The following is a 26,329-nucleotide window of genomic DNA, read 5'->3' as shown; positions in this document are numbered from 1 at the left end:
GAGCATATTCACATGCTGGGGAGAGCGGTGCTGGGCGGAATGGGGGCGGCCGGAGTTTTGGGGTCCCGAGAGGAAGTGGGTTCTCTCAGGAGGAGTCTAGGGTCCGCCTGAGCGGGAGGCCCAAGAACTTTGTCCCGAAATGAAAGCAGGTGACAGCAGGGGAGGAAAACAAAGGGACAAGGCCATCAACGATGGCAGGCTGGGTACAGACGCCTAGGGGACTGAACCCTAGCAGACCGCTTCCTTGGACCGCAGACCTTAGTTCACTTTCTCCCCGGCTCCGCCCCACGTGACCACTGCCGCTCACGTGAGCGTAGCCCTGCGTGACCTGCTGGGGGAGTCACGTGAGCGCCAGTGGGCACGTGATCGCGGTCTGCGCCGGCCTCTGGCGGCTGGGCTTCCTGCGGGTTTCGGAGTCTCCACTGCCATCGCCTCTCGGTCTCCCGCGAGGCCCATGGACGAGGAGGATGAGGAAGCGAGGGCGCTGCTGGCGGGCGGCGCCGACGAGGCCGACCCAGGGGCCCCCGCCGCCTCGCGGGCGCTGCCGGCCCTCTGCGACCCCAGTCGCCTGGCGCACCGGCTGTTGGTGCTGCTGCTGATGTGCTTCCTGGGCTTTGGTGAGCCGGCTGGGGTGGGGCTGCTAATCCAGAATTCCTGACTTTCTGTCGGAGGCAGATCCGCAGCGAGCTCGCCGGTGCCACGGGGCCTCAGCACAGCTCTGGCTTCGGCTCCTGGCTGTCCTCTGTTTTCCCTGGGTGGCCCCATCCCGGCAAGTGGGACGTTGCTAGTTTTTCCGCGTCCCGAACGTGGGGCTGAGCTGCAAGAGCGTGGTCCCGCGCCCTTCCCCTCCAAGGCCCTCAGGCCAGCGCCTCGCCCCTGGGGCCATCGATGTGGTGGCAACCGCAGATCTTCCAGCCTCCTCTCCTGGCGCAGTGTGCTCAGCGGAGTTCAAAACACACGACCTGCTCCCCTCCTCCGCCCCCTAACCCGAAATGACCTTCCTTAGCTTTTCTTACTGAAATGAACCACTGAGTTGGCAGTCTTTGATGTCTCTCGCCCTCTCTGTGAGACGCCTGCCTGGTGTCTTTCTGAAAGCTCTCGTGGGTGGGTAGATGTGTTCTTTTCATCTTCCGCTCTGCCACTGTGAAGCAGTCGTACTGGACCAGGCTTGCGGTGGCTTTGGGGCTGCTTGGTTTCCCTTACGAAATCCGATGACTCCGAAAAAAAGAACTTTCCTTCCTTGTCTACAGTTTTTAAATTTACTCAAGTATTCCAATGTTCATAGTAGTTAGCTGTGAAAGACTGGCTAGAACGTGGGTAAGCTGCGGGCTTGGGACCATCGTGGTGGTTAACTTTAAGCTGTTGCTGGAATACATAAATAGGCATGAAGGATGCTTTGGAGTTTGGTTTCTTTGTGACTCTTTTTGTCCCCCCCCCCCCCGACCCTGTTTTTCAAAACAGGATGCCCATCGTTAGCTTTAATACGGGACAGTGGATTCCTTTCTTGCAAGCTGTTAAAGCAGAAACCAGACTTTCTAGGCTTAAGAAATTAAATAAAAAACGCAAGATTTTTTCTTTAGAAAATTGTTCCTAGTGAAGCAGATTGTTTTTGGTGAACTGGTTATCAGCTTGAGTTTCAGGAGCCAGCTTCATCCTTAAGGGCAACTTTCCGTCCTTTGAAGCTGCCGCCTCGTGTGTTTGCAGAGTCAGTGGGGGAAATGGAGGCAATGCTGTGGCCTACCGCGACTCTCAGTTGTTTTCCCTTATAAGTGAATCGGAGTGCATGGATCTCATCTCTCCACACCTTCCTTTTCCTAAACCCCCAATAGACAATACAACGTTTTATTATTATTTTTTTTTTACTCCTGTCAGTGCATTTGCTAAATTATTTGAGGTCGAGTATCCTGTTGGTAGAGCTAGAACTTGTTTCAAATATTGGTTTAGTTAGACTAGTTAAACTCCATTGCTCTGCTCTCAGCATTAAGTGGTGAGCTCAGCTGACATTATTAGCAAACTGCTGGAGATGTTTGTAAAATTTTTAGAGTGTGTTGGTAGCTTTAAGTAAAGAAAATATAACTACTTGATGATGATGCTAATGAAATACTAATGCGTGAAGCGTGATCAAAGTAAAATGGGAAGACAGCTGATTGCTGCTTCTTGACTCCTTAATTTGGTTGCCAGTATTTTCTGCATGCGCACACTGCTAATTTGAGAAAGTTATTTGGCTACATTTCAGAAAATACTGGTGGATAAGGAGGTGATCCCCCGCAATTTCTATAGTGTCGGCCCTTGAGCCCATAGTGCATATACACTTGAAACTTTTATATAGACAATATTATTAAATATAAAATTCTTTTTTCTAGGCAGTTATTTTTGCTATGATAATCCTGCTGCCCTTCAGACTCAGGTTAAACAGGTAAGTTAGTTTTTCACTTGTTTCTTTTGTTTGCTTTGGGGCAGTTGTAGCTGCTGAGACATCAACTCTCAGGTTGCCTAAAGTATGCACCGAATTCATTTTAACATCTGTGGTCACTACAGCAACAAGCAGTACTCTTAGGTTGAAATGAGTTGACACGGGGAATTCATTTATAGTGACTTGAAATTGTTTCATACCTTAAATAGTTGTATGCTCTTTCCTCAGGATTGCCAAAATACTAGTAAATTTTTGTTTTGTTTCATTTGCTCATTGCTTAATCATCTGAATGACCAGTGATTTTGTTGAATACTTTTTTGCCTTTGTCAGCATTTTGTTGTTGATGATGTTATTTTGTATTTAAGATGCGGATACTGATTCCAGAGGATTGTCTGTGTTAATATTTTTTGTCTGGTTTTGTATTGAAGAAATTTATTTGATGTTTATGGTTTCTTGGGGATCTACATAGTCATTTTTCTTTTATGTTTTTTACCTTTGGATAGTAAAAATGCATAGATTGACCCTTTACCTGCTAGAATGAGAGAGAAAGGAGGTGGGAGTTGGGAGGGGTGGAAAGAGTGGACTAGACAGGGGTAGGCTGGGATTGTCCTTTGCTGTGTGTGAGGAGTCCTCACCTCAGGAAGCACTGAGGGAACAGGGATATGTAAGACAGGGCCAATGTCAGTGACATGGGCCCTGGAATCCACTACGTCCTGAAATACGTGTGGACCCAGAAAGTTCCCCGGGTTCCTAGGTGTGACCGTTTTTGTGGGGCAGAGTGCCATAGCTTTCATGAGATTTCCAAGGAAGTTCGTGACTTGTACATGACAGAAGGAATAATGTACTCATGTTCTATTTAGACTGTTAAATTTTAATATGTTGTTAAACATCAACTGTTTGGGAAAAATAGTTTTATTTTCTTTCCATATAGGATATGCAGGTGAATACCACGAAATTCATGCTGCTGTATGCCTGGTATTCTTGGCCCAATGTAGTTTTGTGTTTCTTTGGTGGCTTTTTGATAGACCGAGTATTTGGAATACGGTAAGCCTGAAAAAACCCTCACTTATTGTTAGGAAAATACAGAGCTGGATTAAGATGTTTCTAGGAAGAACTGAATAAAACTTTTGTATTGAAGATGATAATCTGAATGAGGAATTTTTTAAAAGAATTTTTTGTCTCAGTTTTTTTTTTTTTTTTTTTTTTTTGTTTAAAGATTTGTTCATTTATTTGAAAGGCAGAGATAGAGCCAGAGGCAGAGAGAGAAAGAAATCTTCCATCCACTGTTTACTCCCCAAATGGCTGCAGTGGTCAGAGCTGTGCCGATCTGAAGCCAGGAGCAAGGAGCTTCTTCCAAATCTACCACGTGGGTGCAGAGGCCCAAGGACTTGGGCCATCTTCTACTGCCTTCCCAGGCCATAGCAGAGAGCTGGATCGGAAGTGGAGTGGCCAAGTCGGCACCCATATGGGATGCCAGCCCTACAGGCAGCAGCTTTACCTGCCATGCCATAGCACTGGCCTTCAGACTGGGTTTTGAAGTCTGATTGCTATCTCAGTTAAGGTTGTACTAGTAAATCCTGCTGATAGAATGAGGTAACTCAGCTATCTAAGGTAAACTTTGCTCCACTTTGGGTCAGACAAACCAGAGTCTGAATCTGATTACTGTCATTTGCTTAGTTTCCTGAGCTTCTGTTTCTTCACTGGTAAAATAAGGATTCTGAATTCTGTCTTGCAAAGTGGTCATGAGGCCAGTGAAAGTTATGTGTACATGGTGAGTGTACAGAATTTGGCACAAAAGTGATATGTGCTTCCCCCAGCCCAGTGAGATTTTCTATTTCTCTTTACGTGAACCTCAAGCTTTTTGTGACTTGGTACTTACTAACGATGATGAAAAAAGAAATTAAGAACTTTTTATCCTTCTCTCCCTCTCAAATAGGTGGGGCACAATAATTTTTAGCTGCTTTGTTTGCATTGGACAGGTAAGGGAGGCCAAAGCCTTCATTGATTATTTGATAATGACTATTGAATTCTTGTCTAATTAATTCTGTTGGCAAAGATGTGGTTAATGACTGCATAGCTTAAATAAGCAGAGTCTATAAATGCTTATTTTGTTTAATACATAGTCTATTTTAAGCCTTGAATTAGATGAACAGTATTATTTTAATTCCATGGACTTACTAAGTAGGAATATTAAAACCCTGGTAGGAGTTATCATTTATCATAAGTTATTCATTGTTTGTCTTGAATACCTTGAATTTACTTTCTTACTGAATCATCAATAAATTCTACTTTGTAGGTTATCTTTGCTCTGGGGGGAATATTTAATGCTTTTTGGCTGATGGAATTTGGAAGGTTTGTGTTTGGGTAAGTTGTACATAATTTCATTTAACCTGTTATTATTTTAGTTAAAGATTTGAAGAATAATTTATTGTCTCTTCTGAAGAATTTTTTCAAAGCCTTTAAATGTAGCTACAGTATATGGAGCTATTTCTTGGTTATCTTAATTTTCTTGTAAAAATAAGCAACAATTTTGAATAATCATAGTTAGCTATGAGTGAGGTTTGAATGCTAAAATAGTTTTCTAGAAGTGTTATTCAAAATTTGTTGTGTGTGTGTGTGTGAGAGAGAGAGAGAGAGAGAGAGAGAAAGAGAAAATGCTGTCGTCATTGGTTCATGCCCCAAAAGCCTGCAATGGCCAAGGCTGGACTGGGGCTGAAGTTGGGAGCTGGGAATACAGTTCAGGTCTCCCATGTAGGTGGCAGGAGCCCAATTACATAAGCCATTACCTCTGCCTACCATGGTCTGCATTAGCAGCAAAATGGAATCTGGAGCCAGAACCAGGAATTAAGCCCTGATATTCCTATACGAGATGTGGGCATCTTTACCAGTATCTTAAACACTAGGCCAAAGTCCATCCCCTGGTTCAAAAGTCCTTAAAGCATGATACCTCTAGACTGACTGCCCTGTGTCTCATCAGTAAGGTGGTTCTGAGTCCACCCTTGCGCTTCTTATCCTAAGGGACATAGATGAGAGAACTAACTTTTTTTTTTTTCTTTTTTAAGATTTATTTATTTACTTTTGAAAGGCAGAGTTACAGAATGGAGAGAGAGAGACAGAGAGGCAGACAGAGAGATCTTCCATCTGCTGATTCACTCCCCAAATGGCCACAGTGGCTGAGGCTCAGCTGATCAGGAGCCGGGAGCTGCTTCTGGGTCTCCCACATGGGTGCAGGGGCCCAAGTAGTTGGGCTGTCTTCTGCTGCTTTCCCAGGTGCATTAGCAGGGAGCTGGATTGGAAGTGGAGCAGCCAGGACTTGAACCCGTGCCCATATGGAATGTTGGTGCTGCAGGAGGTGGCTTAACCTGCTATGCCATAGCGCTGGCCCCCAGAACTTAGTCTTAAAAACATTACTTCCTTCATGTTCTTTTCACAGACACCAGGGACATGTAAACCTATGACATTCCCCAAAAGTACTCTAAGTAAGAGAGAAGAACACAAATGTACATGAAGGTATAAAAGGGATCAGAGACTGAAATGTGGTCAGAAATGGCCTCGTGCACAAAGTGGCCCTTGCCAGCAGGGTTAGATCTGCAGCAGTGGAAGAGCAAGAACGTATCTTTGGATGAGGACAGAGTGGTGAGGAGGGCTGTGCTAGGACAGGGAGGAGAGAAAGTGCCTAGCTGAAGGCCTTGAGTGGGAATGGTAAGTACGTAGAACTTGCTGACAGAAAAGTGAAACCCAGGGAGTAGGAGAATGTTAAACATGGAAGGTGCATGGGGGATTGATTGGCAGACGAGTGTGAGTCTTTGTGGTTTCACAAAATCGACCCTGCAACATGGATGGTGATGTGCTAATGCAGACTCCCCCTGTTGCCTGTCACGGTTGAGTGTAGCCTCTCAAATGACTCCAAGATGTAGAAGTGTGAACAGCCACTTCATGATGCAGCTGGACTTTCTGGGTCAGGAATATGGGCTGGGGCTTCATTTGGTAGCATTCATGGAAGGCTGGGGCAGGAAGCATCCAGAAGCTCCTTGACTCACACGTCTGATGCCTGGGTTTAGACATCTCAGGAGGGCAGCTGTCTGGGACACTTAAACATGGCCCCCTGTGCAGCTTTCTCTCTCTCTCTCTCTCTCTCTCCTTTTTTTAAGATTTATTTATTTACTTGAAAGACAGAGTTACACAGAGAGAGGAGGAGAGGCAGAGAGAGAGATATCTTTCATCCACTGGTTCATTCCCCAATTGGCCACAACAGCCGGAGCTGTGCCGATCCGAAGCCAGGAGCTTCTTCCTGGTCTCCCACATGGGTGCAGGGGCCCAAGGACTTGGGCCATCTTCCACTGCCTTCCCAGGCCATAGCAGAGAGCTGGATCGGAAGTGGAGCAGCCAGGTCTTGAACCAGCACCCATATGGGATGCTTGCACTACAGGCAGCGGCTTTATCCCCTACACCAGCCCTGCAACTTGCCTTCTCGTGTCCACAGTTGGTCTTCTTGCAAAGTGGCTCACATGAATATTAGAGGGAAAAGCAGATGCCACCTGTTATGACCCAGAAGCAGTCACAAGCCCACCTAGATTTAAGGGGAGGGAGCAGATAAGTGGAATGTCTAAATTAATAAATGTGGTATTTAAAAACTAACTTTTCTTCCTTTTCCTATTTTCAGGATTGGTGGGGAGTCTTTAGCTGTTGCCCAGAATACATATGCTGTGAGTTGGTTTAAAGGCAAAGAACTAAACCTGGTGTTTGGGCTCCAACTTAGCATGGCTAGAATTGTAAGTATGACGACAACCTGAAACCAAAAAAGAAGCAGAGGATTGGATTGTGTAGTCATGTCTTAAGAATCACAGGATGTTTGTGTGTGGTGAATTAGATGTTGATTTTTATTTCACTAGAACATAGTATAGCGTTTATTTTAAATAATGCATTTCCAATGTTAGTAAAAAGTAGCTAAATGAACGTTCATTAATTCAAAGAGTGCAACTTAGGGAAGGATCTTGTGAGTTGCGGTGCCTGGTTTGTTATCCATTGCTGGCATCCCTGCTCTGAAAGTCTGCATACAGGCTCTGCCTGCACACTTCTGGTGCCGCACAGCTCACTGTGGGACTGGGCAGCCCACCTACTCCTTTAACTTTATGAAAGCCGGCCTCAGGTGGTGATGACACACACCTCCCTTCACAAGTTTCTTTTACTGATTGCTCTGACTTTTGCCCCCTCTGGTTACTGTTTACCTCTGCTGTGTGACAGCATATGCTCGTTTGAGGTCAGCTCTTAAGTTCTTGGTCAGGAATGCTCATTTCCTGTGTTGTCGCAGCCACACGAGCCGGGGCCCAGCTCCTTCACTGTGGGATTCATGCCTCTCTGGACTTGTCTCAGCGAGCTAGTGTTCTTCCAGGGATTTTGTATCTTAGAATGATCATGGTGCTTCAGGTCTGATGGCAGCCATGCAATGGAACAGCATTCTGTTTTTATTATGGCACCCAGTAATTTTCCTAATTCTAATAGAGAATTTAAAAAAATTCTTGCTATTAAAAATTAGTTTTCAAAGACTAATGCATGTGATGAAGATGTAACATATCTTTAGGAAGAAGAAATCCAGTGTGAAGAGTTTTTAATAAAATATTCCCTCCTGGGTATTTCTAGGTTTCTATACATGCAGGTTCTTTTCAGTTTTTCACTATTACCCGTACTGCTGTAGTCTAACACACACTATAAATCTTGTCTGCATCTCTGATTGTTTCTTTGGGTGAGGTGGCTAGGGATGGAATTAGTGAGGCAGAGGGTTTGTTAGGGTCTCTGAGGACTGTTGAGATATGTTTTCACTTTGTCCTCTTGGGGTGTTTGCATCCCTGTCTGTGGGATAAGAGAGGATCCATTTTATCATAGCTTTGATAATTATAGGCTATTAATTAAAGAAGTTCACTTTATCAATTTGATCCAAAATAGCTAAATATTTCAATTAGTAATTTTTCAGTAGTTTCAGAAAACTAGTGTGTTTCTTCGTATTTTCTAAATCTTATCTGCAAGGATTATTCCAAGAGGTTTTGTTATGTGTCTTTCCTAAGTCAGGATGTGTCTGTGGCAGTTAGTGGATCAGTGTCTAATAACTTCTGGGACAGAGCTATTGGGGATGGTATGGATGGAGTCTTTCTGCACTTTTGCTCCCTGTGCATCCTCCAGAATGGTCACAGAAGTTCTGGGTTTATCTCCCCATGATTTTTTCGGTTTCCTGGGCTATGAGCTTGTCCGAGTTTACACATGTGGACTGGGATCACATACCTCCTTCTTACTGAAGAGAGCAACAGACTTCTCATTTTTCTTAAAATCCCTGCGTTAGCCAGGGATTGGAAGCCCAGCACCCTTTTGGCTTTCCTTAGCAATTTGTTGCTTTTAAGCGAATTCTTTCAAGTATCACTGTGATATTTGCTAAGCCAGGTCATCAGGCATTTAGAGGGAAAGGAGTGTTAAGGCAACATTCCTATCTTTGAAAAGCTTGCTTTCAGTGATACTGGAGGAAATTTCCAGTAGGTCTGTTTAATCTTATTGGTGATTTGAGTAATGTCATTGGTAAGCATTTTGTAAGGAAGAGCCGTGTGAGATGTGCTGCTGTCTTTGCTGTGAGAATATTGTGGAGGACATGTTCATTTCTCTGTCTTCACTAGAGTCTAACCCATCAACAGCATTTAACACAATGGATTCTCCCTTGTCCCTGACTTCTTGTCTTGGGTTCCAGCCTACTACAGGCTCAGGGTTTTCCTCTTGCCTTTCTGTCTGCCCTTTCTTTACCTCTTTAGTTGGTTCTCTCTCGCTCTTCTCAGCCTATAAATATGGAAGAGCCCCGGGGCTTAGTCATTGGCCACCTTCCCTTTATTGATCGCTCACAGCTTCTGTAATCCTGTCTGGTTTTGCAATTTTAAATAGCATTTCCTCACTTCTGAATTTATATCACGTGTCCAGCCCTTTCTGCTGAACTCCACACCCACACATGCAGCTGCCTACTTGACATTTCCACTCGGCTGTCTAGTAGGCGTATCATGCCCCTCTCACGCTCCAGATTCAGCATTTGACATTCTAACCACCATCTCCCAAACCACCTCCTGCTGTGGTTTTCTCATCCTCCATAAGGGCAACTTCTTTCTTCCACTGGCTCAGGAAAAAACTTTGGTGTTATCCTGAGCTCCTCTTTCTCCCCTCACATATTTTCTGCTAGCAAATCCTATCAGATCCCCCATAAAAATGTGTCTGTATTCTGATCACATCTCACTGGCCCACCTTGTCTGAGACCTGGTACTTCTGTGTGGCTAATTGCTGGAGCCCCCTAACCAGAGCCCTTGGGGAAGCCTTTGTTCCCTCTTTGAGTCGTTTTGAATACAGGGATACTGCAAAAGTTCACAGAAGATGGAATGTAAAGATAACTTTATTTGGGAGCAAAATTTTGTTGAGATCTGCACATAGTTTTTCATAGTACACATTTTACATGAACTTTTTGAAGACTCCACACACACATGGATTTCAAAATTTTTTTGTGATGAAATAAACTTACTTTTTAGTTCCACTGTCCACAAACCTTTTGAAGTACTCTTGTCTAGCATCCAGAGTGAGAGTGTCAAAGGCAAAGTGGACCTGGTGCCTTCTCTCCTCACAATCCCACTGGCTTCCCATCTCACACGGCATAAAAGCTGAAAGTCCTCATTATTGCCTGTAGCCCCCTTCCCCAACATTGCCTCTTTGGGGACATTGCCTTCAGCTTTCCCTTCTTCCTTTATGCTGTCTGGCCTCTGCATTCCTTACCATTCCCTGAATGTGTCAGGCAGGCTGCCTCTCCGGGTCTCTGTGTTGGTTGTCGTTCTGCCTGGAGTGTTCTTCCCCAAGATATCCTCATAGCTCCATACTGAGTCATGTTTGCAGCAAGGGTTCCCCTCCTGGTTTTATATTCTTCTTCCGTCCTCTCTTGTTTTCCTGACTTTTGAAAGCACTTAGCATTATTTAATATATTAGCTAATATATATTATTAAATGCATTTAATGTGTAAGCTTTTGGAAAGTTGGGTATTTTTCAGTTTTGTTCTTCATTATTTTCTCAACAGCTGAAACAGTGGTCGAAACATCATAGGGGCTAATTGCTAGTAAATGAATAAGTGTCATGTCATGTTCATTATCCTCTTCATGGATGTTTAAAGGAAGGATTTTTTTCTTCAGATTTTAGTACCAGGAGAAACTTTATTTTTTCTGAGCTACTGTATATTTTTGTCGTAGGTACTCTGTGAATGTTCTAATTCATGCTTCCTTAGTGCTTTTGCTGCTAGGAAGTTCTGAATGTTCTATGCTATTTTGGATATTAGCATTTTCTAATAAATAGGTATTTTTTTGGTGTAGTAACCTTATCCATGACTTTAGCTTAGTTTTTTAGTTGTTTCCTTCTAATTTTTTTTTATTTTTTAATTATGTCTTGCTTACTCTGGATTCTAACCATACTTATTTCTTGAAGCCATGCAATCCTTTTTTCCTGAACAAGAGCTATAAATCATTGAAAATTCTGTTGATTCCCTCCCCCCCTTCTCTTTTAGGGCAGTACAGTAAACATGAACCTCATGGGCTGGCTGTATTCTAAGGTTGAAGCTTCACTGGGTTCTGCTGGTCATACAACCCTTGGGGTGACACTTATGATTGGTGAGTGAATCCTGATGTCCTGCTTCTTGTCTCTGAGTGCTTGTCACAAGACATCTGGTGGCAGAGTGCTTTGATTATAGTTTTACCTCCACAGTTTGCTTGCTTTTTGACCTAACTATAAATAACCAACCATTTAGCCGCAGTTTGCGTTTTAATTTCTACTTTCCTGAGCTGGAGGCTCTTACTCCTCTTCGTCTGCTTCACTGTTGTCGTTTGTATCTCATGTCTACAAAGAGCTAGTTTCTATGGAGATGTCTTGAGAACAGTCTGGGAAACTGTATGTGAGGCTTTGGTAGTCTGTAGCAGCAGGAAGGGTTGTTTCCCTTTGATCAAATTCAGCCAGTGCACCCAGAGAGCCCTGATTTTATAGTAGTCATACATGTAAAATGGTTGAAAATCCTCCAGGTTGGGAGTCAGGAACCTACATTCTAGTGCTGGCTCCAATTAGTTCTGTCATCTTAGACAAGAAAGCTAACCTTTTGAGTCTCAGTTTTCTTTTGTGTAAAATTGCTGGTGTTTAACCAAAACTTCATTCCCTCCTGTGGTGCTAATTGGTCTGTGGGTCCCTGAGGAGTGGGTATGGCCCTATGGGTTCCCTTTGAGCAGTGACTTGTCTAACTAAGGTCCGATGTGCATGCAGCTGCTTGCAGGGCTCTGGAGATACCTGTGCTATGGTGGGGTCAAAACTCTGTGCCCAAGATTTGCACACCTTATTCTGTGTAGTTCCTTGGTAGTAAAAAAAAGAGGACAGTGGGGAGGGAACCATAAACAGGCAACTGTTTCTAAAATCTTCTTCCAAATCTTCCCTCTCAAATCCTTTGCCTTGTTTAAAACCTGTTTCTGGAGTTGTTTGGTCTAGCAGTTAAAATGCATATTAGGAAGCCCACATCCCACAGCAGAGTGCCCGAATTCAAGTCCTGTCTCTTCCTCCTCGCTCCAGCTTCCTACTAATGGGAACAAGTACTTAAGTCCCTGCTACCCATATGGAAACTGGAATGGGAGCTCTGTCTCTCTGTTCCTTTATTTCCGTCTCTTTGTATCTCTCTGCCTCTCAAATAAAACAGCAGCAAAAACAAATCCTTCTTACTCTCCAGTGTTTCTCGTGTCTGGCTGGCTTCCTCCACAGTAGAGATTTTAGAGCCAGAGAAGGCCTGTGCCATCACCAGGTCAAAACCTCCTGTTTTACAGCTGGGGAAATTGAAGCCCAGAGGTTTAGCTTTGTGCCCAAGATCGTTCAGCTTGTTAGAATCAGCACTAGAACCCTGTCTAGTGACTCTGATTTCAACAATTTTTTCTTCAGTTGGATCATACAATGTCAGCCAATGAAAGATTCATGGAGACAAAGAGACAGAGAGCTTCCTCTTCTACTGGTTCACTCCCCAAGTGCCCACAACAGCCGGGCTAGAAGCTGGGAGCTTGAAAATCAATCTGGTCTCTTGTGGGATATAACCACTTGAGACATCATCCACTACCTACCAGGGTGTACATTAGAAGGAAACTATAATTGGAAGCAGAGCTGGGACTTGAACCCAGACTTACTGATATGGGATGCAGGTATCCCAAGCAGTGACTTAAATACTACATCAAATGCCCACTCCCAGATCCATTCATTTTTACTAAGCTTCTTTAGAAAATCATTCCTGAGTTGTGGGAAGTGTAAACTGTAGTTACTCTTTATTCTTATTTGTTTTGATGGTAGAGAATCAGCAGTAGTGAGAAATGCTGAACCCATAAATAGGAGAGAGCCTGCGGGAGCTGTGCTTTGAGAAGGTGGAGCCCTTTGGGCTGCTGAAGGGCAGGGACATAGATTGCAGAATTCAGGAAGGCATTAAAAGGACCATGAAGCGACTGCAGAATCAAACTACTTTTCTTATTTTCCCTCTTTCATCTAACAGCAATTGGTGCTTAGATTGAATTAAATGAGGACTGATTTACTAATTGGTCATCTCTTTTCTTAACCTGTATTCTGCACTCCAAGACTGCACTAGTTTGTTCTAGTCTTTTTCTTCTCTTCTGCACCCTTCTACCAAGAAATAATACGGTAAAGGTGACTGTTGAGTGTTGATCTTCTTCTGTCTTGAGTTTTCTTATTCATGGCAGTAAGTGTCTTCCCTGTCAGCAGCAGTTGCTTTATTTTCTGCTCTTTATATGATGTGTTACCTTTTCTTTCTTTTTCTCTTTTCTCTCTCTCTCTCCTCTTTCTTTCTAATTATTTATTTATTTGAAAGATTACACAGAGAGGGAGAGACAGAGAGAGGGAGATGTTCCATCCACTGGTTCTCTCCCCAGGTGGTTGCAAGGGCCAGCTCTGGCCCAGGCCGAAGTCGGGAGCTTCTCCAGCTCTCCCATGAGGGTAGCAGGGGCCCAAGCACTTGGGCCATCTTCTGCTGCTCTTCTCAGGCTATTAGCAGGGAGCTGGATTGGAAGTGGAGCAGCTGGGACAAGAACCAGCACCCATATGGGATGCTGGCATTGCAAGCCGCAGCTAAACCCACTGTGCCATCTCCAGTGTGTTGCCTTTTTGAGTCTTTTGTCTGATTCTCTTTTTTAAAAAATCTCTCTCTTTTACATAGGGGGCTTAACGTGTGTTCTTTCCCTAATCTGTGCCTTGGCTCTTGCCTATTTGGATCAGCGAGCAGAGAGAATCCTTCATAAAGAGCAAGGGAAAACAGGTGAGTCTAAGTGAAAATAAAGTGGCACTATGGGGAATTTTGACCTTTTGGAGATAATTTATAATGAGATAAGTTCCTAATACAGTATTGTAAACTCAGTGGCTTAATACATAATTTTTTTATCTTTTACTTCCAAATTTGTTTCTGCTTGTCGAAATTTTTGGATACATTATTTTCCCCTTAAACATTTTGGTAAAGTTTACCTTCTCAGTTGTGCTTTGTATATTTGCAAAATTAACGTGATTTCTGGAAGGGAGCAGAAAGGTGGATAACAGACTTAGGTTCTGCTTTTTCTCGTGTCTTTGTAAGTCATCCCAGAAATGTCGCTTGCTTATTCTACTAGCAGAATATCTTTTAAACTGAATTGCAAAGGTTAATCACTTGATTAAAAAAAATAACATTGATTAAATTCAAAACTTACTTTTTTCTTAAGGGAATAAGCTGTTGGGCTAAATCTGTATAAATGTGCTTTTTATTTTCTGTATGCACAATGAAAGTTTATACTTGTATCTTACTGCATCGATCTCTGATGTCAGAAATTAAAGCACAATGTACAAACTAAAAAAAAAAAAAAAAAAAAAACATTGGCCACGGTGGGAAGCTCGTTGGGGTGCGCAGCCATGCTGATGATGGCCTCCCTTTCTGCTCTCAGGGGAGGTTATCAAATTAACAGATGTGAAGGACTTCTCCTTGCCACTGTGGCTCATCTTTGTCATCTGTGTCTGCTATTATGTCGTGGTCTTCCCTTTCATTGGACTTGGAAAGTGAGTATTTCTTAACATTCCATTTTTCCTGGCTAAATTATAATGACAGCTCAATTACATAAATGTAGCAGTATATTTTACTTCTCTGGTTATGGTTCATATTTATATAAGAAATGTTTTATGAGATACAACTGCTTTTCTTAGTCTTTTAAGGGAATACCTAACAACAGTTTTTGATTCATAATATTGATTTGTTTTAATATTTGATTTTTGGACTAGTATTCTTTTATTTATTTTTATTTGAGAGGCAGAGAGAGAGAACGAGAGTGAGAGCAAGAGCGAGCTGGAGCTCCTATCCACTGCTTCACTTCCCAAATGCCTCCAACAGCCAGAACTGGGTCAGGCTGAAGCTAGGAGCCAGGAGTTCAGTACGGGTCTAGCGCATGGGAGGCAGGGATCTAACTGCATGAGCCATCACAGACCCACATCCCTGGGTCTGCATTAGCGGGAACTGGAGTCAGGATCCCAGCTGGGAATAGAACTTAGACATGGAATGTGGGCATCCTAACCGCCAGACCTAACACCTGCCTTACTATTCTTGTTTATTTTCCCATTGATTCCTTGATTAAGTGGTTTCTTACTGAACATGGAGACTTACTGGCATACTGAGCGTGCATCTCTGCTTGCCAGGGCTCTAATTTTGCCAGACTTTAATACAGGATTCAAAACAAATTCATTTTTGTTTTATCTTCTGCTTCTCATAGAGCCATGCATGAATGTGTTTTTATAACCTGTAAATTCAGGCTGTCGTTTTAAGTAATTTGAAACAAGAGCCCTATTTAATATTTAGCAGAGAATCTGTTAGTACTGCTTTTAAGGAAGGGAAGCAGCCTTATTCCTTGTAGCAGTATTTGGCTTTCTGAAAAATAGGCATTATATCTTATTCAGTTACTGAAATATTTACATGAATACTTAAGCTTTTGCAGATTGCTTGAAAATAAATATTAAAGAAAGTGGTAGGGCAGGTGTTGCAATGCAGCAGGTTAAGCCACTGACTGCTTGGGGTGCCCTCATCCCAGGTCCAGAGTGCCTGGATTGAGTCTGGCTACTCGGGGCTTCCTAGCCTGGCTTTGGCCAGGCCCAGCACTGGATGTTACAGGCATCTGGGGGTGAACCAACAGATAGAAGATCTCTCTCTCTCTCAGTCTCCTCTCTTTTCTCTATTGCTCTTGCAAATAAATAAATCTTTACAAAATACAGAAATAAGGTGAAGAAAGGCAAGTTTATGAAGTTACCTTACTCGTGTTTATTTTGCCTTAAGTTTTTGAAAGCAGAGTTCTACCCAGTGTGCTAATTTCTCTATCTTTTTAATTTTAGAGTTTTCTTTACAGAGAAATTTGGATTTTCTTCGCAGGCAGCAAGTGCAATTAACAGGTATTTAATTAATTCTGTAAATGCTTAATGCATGTGAAGCGTGGGTCTTAAATTATAACCAGATGTTGTAGGAGGCAAAAAAGATGTATGTAACCTAATATCCACAGTGTGAAACTAAGACTGTAGTGGGACTTGAATCCCAGTGGCCATCTTTGTATGAATGGAAAAGCAAAGAAGTCTTGGGCTACTCTTTATATTTCTATTTTCTGATGACTGTTTTAGAAGAATGTTAAATAAGTTAGGCATTGTTAGGGACATCTTTAATGTTTACTTTTAGCTGTGATGCATTTCATTGAATTTCTTGTGTGTCCCTGGGCAGTATCGTGTATGTCATATCAGCGCCCATGTCTCCAGTGTTCGGGCTCCTAGTGGATAAAACAGGCAAGAACATCATCTGGGTCCTGTGTGCAGTAGCAGCTACTCTTGTGTCCCACATGATGCTGGCCTTTACGATGTGGAACCCGTGGATTGCCATGGTAACGTCTGTGTAAGCCCTGGGCTGGGGTCAGGGACTCAGCGAGGACTCCGTCAGCTCTATGTCCGCTGGCGCTCAGCAGGCACATGGCTGTGCCTGTGACAGCAGGGAAACAGTGACTTGGTTTCAGTTTCCTCAGGGTAATTTTTTAAAAGGATGATTTAAATTATTCATAAGGTATTTTTATGTCATTTGGCTTATTTAGCAGGGAAGGCTCATAGTGGAAGTAGAATTTGAAATAGAATAGCCTTGTGAAAACCAGAATGTCTGTCTGTTTTACTGGTGGAAGACCTCTCTCTCTGTCTCTACCTCTCTCTGTCACTTTGTCTTTCAAATAAATAAATAAATCTTTAAAAAAATAAAAAAGAATAAGACCACAGGCTGAAGTGCTGCATTTGTTACTGTACACTTGGTAGGAATTTCCTTCCTTAGAAGTCTTCCTGCAGGTTTAGTTCAGATTCTGAGAGGCGAGAAGCCTGCGGCAGAAGCTTTGCACGATTACCATCTTGATAGAGATGATGGAGCTTTTCCAATAACTTTGTTCCTGTTTATAACTGCACCAATAGTATACAGAAGTGTCTATCGCTTAGTATTCTTGCCAGTAGTGAGCACTGGCAGTATTGTAAATCTGGCCAATCTGGTAGGTGTGGGTGGTTCTTACTTACATTTAGATCATTAGGTTTCTTTCATAATGGAAGGAAGAGTCGGCATTGGGTGATGCTTCACAGACAGTGGTGGCAGCTTCTGGGTTTGGTGCTGTGCTCTCCTGCAGGGTGTTGAGGACCCAGAGGCAGGATAGTGGTCTATTGGCATGATGTTGCCTTGGTTGCCTACTTTGCAGTTCCTAATAAAAACTGGAAAAGTAGCTTATCTGAAACCTTGGTTAAGAACTTCTTGCATATTAGCCTTATATTATCTTTCTTGGTCTTGAGGACACCCTGGGCCCTCGCCACTTATGCATGTATATAATGTGATGACAAGTGAAAATGATTAAGTCAGTGTGTATCTTTTTTTTTTTTTTTTGGACAGAGTTAGAGAGAGAGAGAGACAGAGAGAAAGGTCTTCCTTCCATTGGTTCACTCCCCAAATGGCTGCTACGGCTGGCGCTGCACCAATCCGAAGCCAGTGGCCAAGCACTTCCTCCTGGTCTCCCATGCAGGTGCAGGGCCCAAGCACTCGAGCCAACCTCCACTGCACTCCCGGGCCACAGCAGAGAGCTGGCCTGGAAGAGGTGCAACTGGGACAGAATCCGGCGCCCCAATCGGGACTAGAACCTGGTGTGCCGGCGCCACAGGTGGAGGATTAGCCAAGCGAACTGCAGCGCCGGCCAAGTCAGTGTGTATCTTGACCCTGGAGGGATACTGTGAGAGAGGGCCAGGATAGATTTTTATATTCTGAAGATGAGTTTTAGTGTAATCACAATAAATTTCACTTGAATATTCATATATGAGCTACTACATAGAAGGAAAAGTCCCTTTTTGTTAATGTCAGACTTTTTACCTCTCTGCATATTGCTTTGTGTAGTGCCTGCTGGGACTGTCGTATTCGCTGCTGGCCTGTGCGCTGTGGCCCATGGTGGCGTTTGTAGTTCCTGAGCATCAGCTGGGAACTGCATATGGCTTGTAAGTATGCATGCTGTCCCTCACGTATGAGAGCACTTCAGAAGCTCGTGGAAAAATGGCATTAGATGTTTTGTTGATTTTTTTCCATGAACTTTTTGAGGAGCTCTTATATGCATGAATTTTAAGGCATTTTGCAGCAAAATGAACCTACCTTTTACTTCTGTTCCCCTGAAGTTTTTGAATAGTCCTCTCCTTTGCCTCCCTCTGCTCTATCAATTTTTTGGTCACACAAAACTCCAGGCCTCTGAGTCTGATTGTCTTCAGGCTCTGGGACAGCTGTGACCCTGGAAATACTGGAAAAATCAGTCTCTCTAAGATATTGTTGTGGCAACAAATGAGCTCCGTGCCTGCAGCAAGGGAGTGGGGTAAGCTAACTCCTAAGGGGCGATTGCTGACATCACTGTTGATCTGAGGGCAGCTCAGTGAGAAGCTGAGTCCCAAAAAGGTAAAAGAGGGAAACGACATCATGGTGGGTGTTCACGGAGCCCATGCTTCTGTTCAGTAGCAAGGTGGGAGTGTGCACTGCACGTAATGAGGCTGCTCTCTCACCTTTGACCTGACAGTCTCGCAGCAGAAATAGCCATGGACTAGAAAAACAAAGGCTGATCAAGTCATGCCGGGTTGAAAACCTCTCTTAACACTGATAGTATGTTGTTTGCAGATACTGACATTTATGCCGAAGTGTTAGTCTAGGTATGAATGAAATGTGTTTGTGTATTTCTTCAATGGCAGCATGCAGTCCATTCAGAATCTCGGGCTGGCGGTCATCTCCATCATTGCTGGCATGATACTGGATACTCGGGGATACTTGTTTTTAGAAGTTTTCTTCATAGCCTGTGTTTCTTGTGAGTACCCCATGTGGCAGCATTTCATTTCTTTGAACACGCAGCAGAATGCTCTCATTTGTACTTTGAGGTTTGTTGTTATTGTTCTTTCCCCAGCCCCTTCTGAAACCAAATCCCTAGAATTTCCCCAATTCCTGCTTAGCCTGAGTTCCAGTTTTACAGCTGGAGACTTTCTAGCTCTCTGACAATTTATAAGCATTTTCCAGGAGATCCTGTCCTTTCTGCAGAAGTGGAATCTGTTCATATTCTGTGTTAAATGTTTATGATTCTGGGGACTGGCATTCTAGTGTGGTGGCTAAGCTGCTGCTTGTGAAGCCAGCATTCCATATCGGAGCCCTGCTTAGTCTTGGCTAATCTGCTGCTGATCCAGCTTCCTGCTCATGTGCCTGGGAAAGCGATAGAAGATGGCCCAAGTGCTTGAGTCCTTGCCACACACGGGAGACCCAGAAGGAATTCCAGGTCCCTGGCTTCGGCTTAGACCAGCCCTTTCTGTGTGGCCATTTGGGGGGTGTACCAGCGGATGGATGATAGTCACACTCTCTCCCTCTCCTTCTCCCTCTCTCTATTGCTCTCTACTTTTCAAAAAAATTACAATTTTGAAAAACATTTAACATGTTCAACCTTAAAAGATCCTGAATGTGTTCCTAGAGTGGATTTGTGGACACTGGTGTGATTTAGATGTGAATGCTCATAAATTATTCATCAAATTTTAATTTTTAGTCATTTAATTTTTACCTGTAATCATTCATTAGTTAAAATTAGGAAGCATTAGGAAACAGTTGAAAAACTCAGCATTTTTTTATAATCTTTACCAAATACATAAGTTGTGTTTATCAAAAAATACTCTGCTATACCATATCGATGTCTTTTATGTTTCAGTTCATTTTTTAAAAAATATTTATTTGCAAGGCAGAGTTACACACACCCACAGCCACACCCACACCCAGAAGGGAGACAGAGAGGTTTTTCATCCTCTGGTTCATTCCTCAGATGGCCGCAACGGCCTGAGCTGGGCTGATCCAAAGCCAGGGGCTTCTTTCTGGTATCCCACATGGTTGCAGGGGCCCAAGCATGTGGGCCATCTTCCACTGCTTTCCCAGGCACATTAGCAAGAAACTGGATTGGAAGTGGAGCAGCTGGGACTCAAACTGGTGCCCGTATGGGATGCAGGCTACACTACACCGTAGGGCCGGTGCCACTTCAGTTCATTTTTATTATTTCAGTTTAAGAAACAGACTATTTTTTAAATCATGTTTTGTAGCTTTTCTGTTATTTAAAAGGAAGTTATAGCTATGCAAATATTTGTGTAGGTGTGTGTATGGTTGAAGTTTACCTGTAATACTTATATTGAAAAGATTCTATGTTTGTTTGTTTTAGGAGGGAACCTAAATTTAACAAATATTTAATTATTTACCTATAAAATAGACATATTTTTCAGACTTAAGCCCCCCAAAGACTGCTCTCTTTGGCTTTCTGTAAGATGAGAAGCAGCCTGGGGACTGGCAGGGGTGGTTGGGAAGTGCTGTGCAGAACCAGCCCTTTTTTTTCTCTCTCTCTCTCTCTCTCTTTTTTTTTTTTTTTTGGACAAGCAGAGTGGATAGTGAGAGAGAAAGAGGGACAGAGAGAAAGGTCTTCCTTTGCTGTTGGTTCACCCCTCAATGGCCACTGTGGCCGGTGCACTGCGCTGATCCGATGGCAGGAGCCAGGTGCTTCTCCTGGTCTCCCATGGGGTGCAGGGCCCAAGCACTTGGGCCATCCTCCACTGCACTCCCGGGCCAGAGCAGAGAGCTGGCCTGGAAGAGGGGCAACCGGGACAGAATCCAGCACCCCAACCGGGACTAGAACCCGGAGTGCCGGCACCGCAGGCGGAGGATTAGCCTATTGAGCCATGGCGCCGGCCAGAACCAGCCCTTAGGAAGGGGGAGACGCAGGCTGGTGGGTTGGCTCCCTCTCCTCCTGCAGCAGTCTCAGCATCTTCTTTCCTTTTTAAAATTGCTTTCTTTTCATTTTATTTGAAAGGCACAGAGACAGGGAGCTTTTCCATCATGTGGTTCACTCCCCAAATACCTGCAACAGTTGGGATTGGGCCAGGCTGCAGCCAGGAATCCAGAACTCACTCCGAGTCTCCCATGGCAGTGGCCAGTACCCAGCTACCCAAGCCATCACCGGCTGCCTCCCAGGGTGCATATTAGCAGGAAGCTGGAATCAGAAGCAGCCGGGATTTGAACCCAGGCACTCCTATAGGGGATATGGGTGTCCCAAGGGGCCTGTTACCTGCTGCATCAAATACCTGCTCATTTTTCCCTTTGTGGCCTGGCAGTTCCAGGGCTGAGTGGCCTGTGGAGAAAATGCTATATAACTTATTTTCAGTACTTTTAGAAAAAAAAAACCTGAATAGTGTTTTAAATGCCAGTTGATAAAGGGTTGATTGTATCTAAGATTTACTTTGTGATTATGATTACATAGGAATCATGAAGAAGAAATATGTATTTTTAAGAGCCCTGTGTTTCTTCACTCCTAGTGTCACTTTTATCTGTGGTCTTACTCTATTTGGTGGATCGTGCCCGAGGTGAGTACAAGGGCTGATATTTTCTTGTCAAACTCTGTTGACTTCTCTGGTGGGGTCTCTGGATTGACTGCATATCTTTTAAGGGTTAGTATATGTAATAAAGACCCTGCCCATAGTGATAGAAACACATATTGATTATATAATATTGAATTACATATTCTTTTTTCATTTTTCTTCGATTTCTTTCTTTTATTTTATTTTATTTAGTAAATATAAATTTCCAAAGTACAGTTTATGGATTACAATGGCTTCCCTCCCATTCGCACCCCTCCCATCTCCTGCTCCCTCTCCCATTCCATTCACATCAAGATTCATTTTCAATTATCTTTATATACAGAAGATCAATTCAGTATATATTAAGTAAAGATTTCATCAGTTTGCACCCACACAGAAACACAAAGTGTAAAATAGTGTTTCAGTACTAGTTATAGCATTACTTCACATTGGACAACACATTAAGGACAGATCCCACATGAGAAGTAAGTACACAGTGACTCCTGTTGTTGACTTAACAATTTGACACTCTTGTTTATGGTGTCAGTAATCTCCCTAGGCTCTTGTCATGAGTTGCCAAGGCTATGGAAGCCTTTTGAGTTCGCTGACTTTGATCTTATTTGAATTACATATTCTTGACCTTCACATTTATTAAAATTGCTGTCATTCTGTTATTCTCTAGGCAGATCAGTTTGTCTTGTAATATAAACGTTGAGATGTTATCTTCAATATTAGCAGAAACAATTATGGCATTAAAAAGAGGAAACCTTAATCCATTTCCTATGTTATTATCCTATATATTTTTAAAAATAAGCAAATGTATAGCTGCAGTTTATATTTTAAAATTAAAAGTGTTAAAGTGTTTGGTTTAGAATTAGAAATTATAGATTCTTTTTGCTGATATTTACTAGTGTATGCATTAGTGCTTTTTTGTTTTTTATAAAATTTTGATATTGCCTTTATAATTTTTTTTACTGCTTACTGCCAAAGTCTGTTAGATATTTAGCAAAATGTAATACATATACTGTTTAATTTTTGGTTATTTCCTTTATTTTTTCTGTATTGTTATTGTTACTGAATATTAATATGGTGTCCCAGTTAACAAAACTTTAAGTGATACATAAGTCCAAATTGAAAAAACAAAAAGCTGAAATTAAGAAGTGATTATTTGTATCTTTTGAGAATTCCATTTATTTCTCTTGGGAAGATTCCAATGGATAAACTATTTTATCATCTTACATATAAAATATATATTTAAAAGGGAGTCATATCTGTGCAAATGCTTGTGTAGGTGTGTGTATGGTTGAAGTTTACCTGTAATACTTACATTGAAAAGATTCTATGTTTATTTTTTGCTTTAGGAGGGAATCTAAATTATTCTGCAAGACAAAGGGAAGAAATGAAAATGTCCCATACTGAGTAAGTGTTAAAAGGGAGAAAAGTTACCCTTATTTTGGAAATCTTAAATATTAGCATTTTTCTTAAAGATTTATGTATTTATTTGAAAGTCAGAGTTACACAGAGAGAGGAGAGGCAGAGAGAGAGAGAGAGAGAGAGGTCTTCCATCCGCTGGTTTACTCCCCAGTTGGCTGCAACGGCTGGAGCTGAGCTGATCTGAAGCCAGGAGCCAGGAGCTTCTTCTGGGTCTCCCATGAGGGTGCAGGGGCCCAAGCACTTGGGCCATCCTCTACTGCTTTCCCGGGCCATAGCAGAGAGCTGAATCGGAAATGCAGCAGCCAGGTCTCGAACCAGCACCCATATGGGATGCTGGCGCTTCAGGCCAGGGCATTAACCCACTGCGCCACAGCACGGCTCCAAATATTAGCATTTTGTTTCAAGATATTACATTTAGACCAATTTTTAAAAGATTTATTTTATTTATTTGAAAGAGTGATAGAGAGGGAGAGACAGAGGGAGAAAGAGGTGGCTCATCCTCTGGTTCACTCCCCAGATGCCTGCAGTGGGCTTGGCTGCACCTGAAGGCTGGAACTCAATCCGGGTCTCCCACATGAGTGGGAGGGACCAAACCACTTGAGGCATCACCACTGCTTCAAAGGGTCTATGTTAGCAGGAAGCTGAAATTGGGAATGGGTACTGGGTATTGGATCTAGGTACTCCAGGAGGGACACAGGCATCTGTACAGGCCGTGTCTTAATTGCAAGGCCAAGTGCCTGCCCCATAGAAGGATTTTTAATTCCCAGATATTTAACATACCATGTTAAAGAAAAAAATATAAAAATGCAAATATAATATTCTAACTTTACTCAAGGTAAAGTGTGCAGCATAGATGTGCCTTAAACTCAGTTACTTGCATATAATATGAAAAACATACTGAAAAAAATAACTCCAAAGTATTGATAACGCTATCTGAATGGAAAGGTTATAAGGATTTTTTCTTGCTTTTCGTATTGCCTAAATGTTCTATATTGATTCCCTATTGTATGATCATGTAGAGTTACACAGGTGCCAGCATCATGGCACAGTGGGTTAAGCCACCACCCATAATGTTGGCATCCTATATGAGCACCAGTTTGAGTCCTAGCTGCTCTGCTTCCAATCCAACTGCTTGCTAATGTGTGTGGGAAAGCAGCCCTAGAACTTGGGCACCTACCAGCTGTGTGAGAGATCTGTATAGAGTTCCTGGCTACTGGCTTAGGCCTGTCCCCCAGCCCTGGAGAGAACCATTTGGGGAGTGAACCGGTGGATGTAAGATCTTTCTCTCTCTCTTTCTGTAACTCTGCCTTTCAAATAAATAAATACACCTGTTTTTTAAAGATGTATTTATTTGAAAAGCAGAATTACAGAGAGGGAAAGACAGATCTTCCATCTGTTGATTCACTCCCTAAATGGCTGCAATGGCCAGATCTGGGCTGATCTGAAGCCAGGAACCAGGAGCTTCTTCTGGGTCTCCCTTGTAGCTTCAGGGGCTCAAACACTTGGGCCATCTTCTGCGGCTTTCCCAGGTGCATTAGGAAGCTGGATCGGAAGTGGAGCAGCCAAGACTCTACTGGTGCCCATACGGGATACTGGCACTGCAGGTGGTGGTTTTACCTGCTGTGCCACAGTGCCAGGCCCAAATAAATCCTTAAAACAAAAGATGATATACAATTATCCAGAATAATGTGTAACTTTTAACATTTGACCCTACATGTCTTGTAATACTTACAGTTTTTTCATTCTCTAAGCCAGGTAGTACTTAATGTTTTTTCTTCTACTTTTTGATAATTTACTGCATTTTGTTTTGCAGATGAGAAATTTAAAGGGCTGTGTTATGAAAATGGATTGCACACATCTTTGGTTTCAAAACCTCCTCTTTTTTTTTAAAGTTAGAGCTTAGTCATTAGGAAAAATGATGGACTGGCAAGTTGTATTTCAGATGACCTATTGCAAAGTGAATCTGCTGGCTTGTGTCTCTGTGCTGTCTGCGGCTGAAGATTTCGCCTTTAGAGCAGGCTGTCAACAGGGAGCACTTTGGAAAACTGCTCCGCAGCATCCCAGGGAACTTCAGGAAGTAAATGATGGAAAATACCGGGATTTTCATTAGATACCTTAGGGATGTGATCTTTCCTCTATCTTACAGCAGGAAAGAAAACTTCTGAGGGGGACAGCAAGGCCGTTTTGCACGGCCAGCAGTGGCATTGTAACAAGCGTTCCCTTTTGTGATGGGGAATGTGAGCAAGTCATCTTTCTGAATTCTCCCCCACCATCACTTGCAGGTGGCGCCCTGCTCTCCGTTGGGTTTGAAGGCTGCTGAGCTGTGACTCTTTTAGGTTTTTACCTGTTACTGGGACCCTGCTCACTTAGGGACATAATTTTATAGTACAAACTTTCTGTAGCTTTTTCCTTATGCTCTAATAACTCAAAAGTGTTCACTTATGGTGATGATTTCTTATCTAGATGGATAAATAAAATTACTGCAAAAAAGAAATACCTGATATCTTTTAACTTTTGGTTTTTAAAATATACTGAAACACCGATTGTAATTATTCATGTGGAAGATTATCTGTAAGAAAACCCAAGTTGGCATAAAGAAAACTTGCCTGTTACTGTCACTGAAAAGTCACAAGTGGCTTTTTCTTCAGTGTAGGACTTTTAAGTTACCATTTTGTTGATTTTGTTAAATAAAACTGCAATATAACGCTTCTCTGACAGACCTAAAGACTTTGCACATTATTAATGAAAGTCAAGGACTTTTCCATGTGTTTTGCTCCCTGTGGGCTTGCAGATATTTTAGATATAAGCATATACGGAATCACTGTGTTTAGCTGAGTGTCTTATGTAAGATGTGTGGCATGACATTGTTATGCTTGGAAATGCATTCCTTATGCAGGGTGACTTCATGGACATCATGTTTTCCTGACTTAGAGTTTCTGGTGTCATCATGCATGCGTATGTTCTGTGGGCTCTGTGCTAACATGGCAGCTACACCAGCAAGCCAGAGTGCAGGCAGTGGGCGCTGCTGTTGCATGGCTCCTGTGGCCTAGCCCCTGCCTCACTCCACTGCCTCTGTGGGCAGCCAGAGGGAGCTGCTTCCATGTTTTCAAGTAGCCTCTCAGGGGCTTTGTCCAAGCTGTTCCCTTTGTTTAGAAGGTTTTTCTCTAGGGTTCTGTACAACCTGAGGGCACCTGATTTACAACAGAAAACCTTAGCCCCAGCCCAGAACCATTGTTCTTTGTGGAAACTCTTCCAGACCCTTCAGGCTAAGTGAGGTTCTTCTAAATGTCCCATGGTCTTTGAAAAACCCTGTACTTCTCCTTTTTGGCTTACCTCAGTTTATAATAAAGAATTTGATGGTGCAAGTGTCTCTGTCTTCCTTAGATTGTAAGCTCCATGAGGGCAGGGGCTGTGTCTGTTTTATTAATAATGATTGTATCCATTGTGCCTAGCACAAAAAGGCACAAAATAAATATTTTTGAATAATGCATAAATGAAAAA

The 26,329-nt window shown here is 42.8% G+C and overlaps 1 protein-coding gene across 2 annotated transcripts; it reads left to right on the top strand.

The window, feature by feature from the left end:
* Window positions 1-353: 353 nt before the first annotated feature.
* On the top strand, window positions 354-26,329 carry MFSD1 (major facilitator superfamily domain containing 1). 2 transcript variants are annotated; one of them, XM_008266399.5, is made up of 16 exons: window positions 354-617; window positions 2,364-2,416; window positions 3,345-3,457; window positions 4,350-4,392; window positions 4,710-4,777; window positions 7,077-7,185; window positions 10,977-11,079; window positions 13,653-13,751; window positions 14,404-14,515; window positions 15,833-15,889; window positions 16,209-16,365; window positions 17,889-17,986; window positions 18,719-18,831; window positions 21,353-21,400; window positions 22,756-22,813; window positions 24,642-26,329. In XM_008266399.5, exons 1-16 carry the CDS (start codon window positions 455-457, stop codon window positions 24,643-24,645), a joined length of 1,398 nt encoding a protein of 465 aa, XP_008264621.3. In that variant the 5' UTR covers window positions 354-454; the 3' UTR covers window positions 24,646-26,329. The 2 variants fall into 2 exon arrangements, with proteins under 2 accessions (XP_008264621.3, XP_008264622.3); XM_008266400.5 differs by lacking the exon at window positions 24,642-26,329 and having other exon boundaries at window positions 22,756-22,817.

Source organism: Oryctolagus cuniculus, chromosome 4 (assembly GCF_051225735.1).
Source record: "Oryctolagus cuniculus isolate XC-2025 breed Fujian yellow rabbit chromosome 4, ASM5122573v1, whole genome shotgun sequence".
NCBI classification, from domain to species: domain Eukaryota; kingdom Metazoa; phylum Chordata; class Mammalia; order Lagomorpha; family Leporidae; genus Oryctolagus; species Oryctolagus cuniculus.
Note: the sequence above shows the minus strand (reverse complement) of the source record. Positions and strands in the feature narration are given on the sequence as shown.

Bases quoted from the DNA above. Each gene is read 5' to 3' on its own strand.
- MFSD1 (XM_008266399.5), top strand. From the start codon at position 455: ATGGACGAGGAGGATGAGGAAGCGAGGGCGCTGCTGGCGGGCGGCGCC. The intron at 618-2,363 runs GTGAGCCGGCTG...TCTTTTTTCTAG, and splicing joins GATGTGCTTCCTGGGCTTTG to GCAGTTATTTTTGCTATGAT. The intron at 13,752-14,403 runs GTGAGTCTAAGT...TTCTGCTCTCAG, and splicing joins TAAAGAGCAAGGGAAAACAG to GGGAGGTTATCAAATTAACA.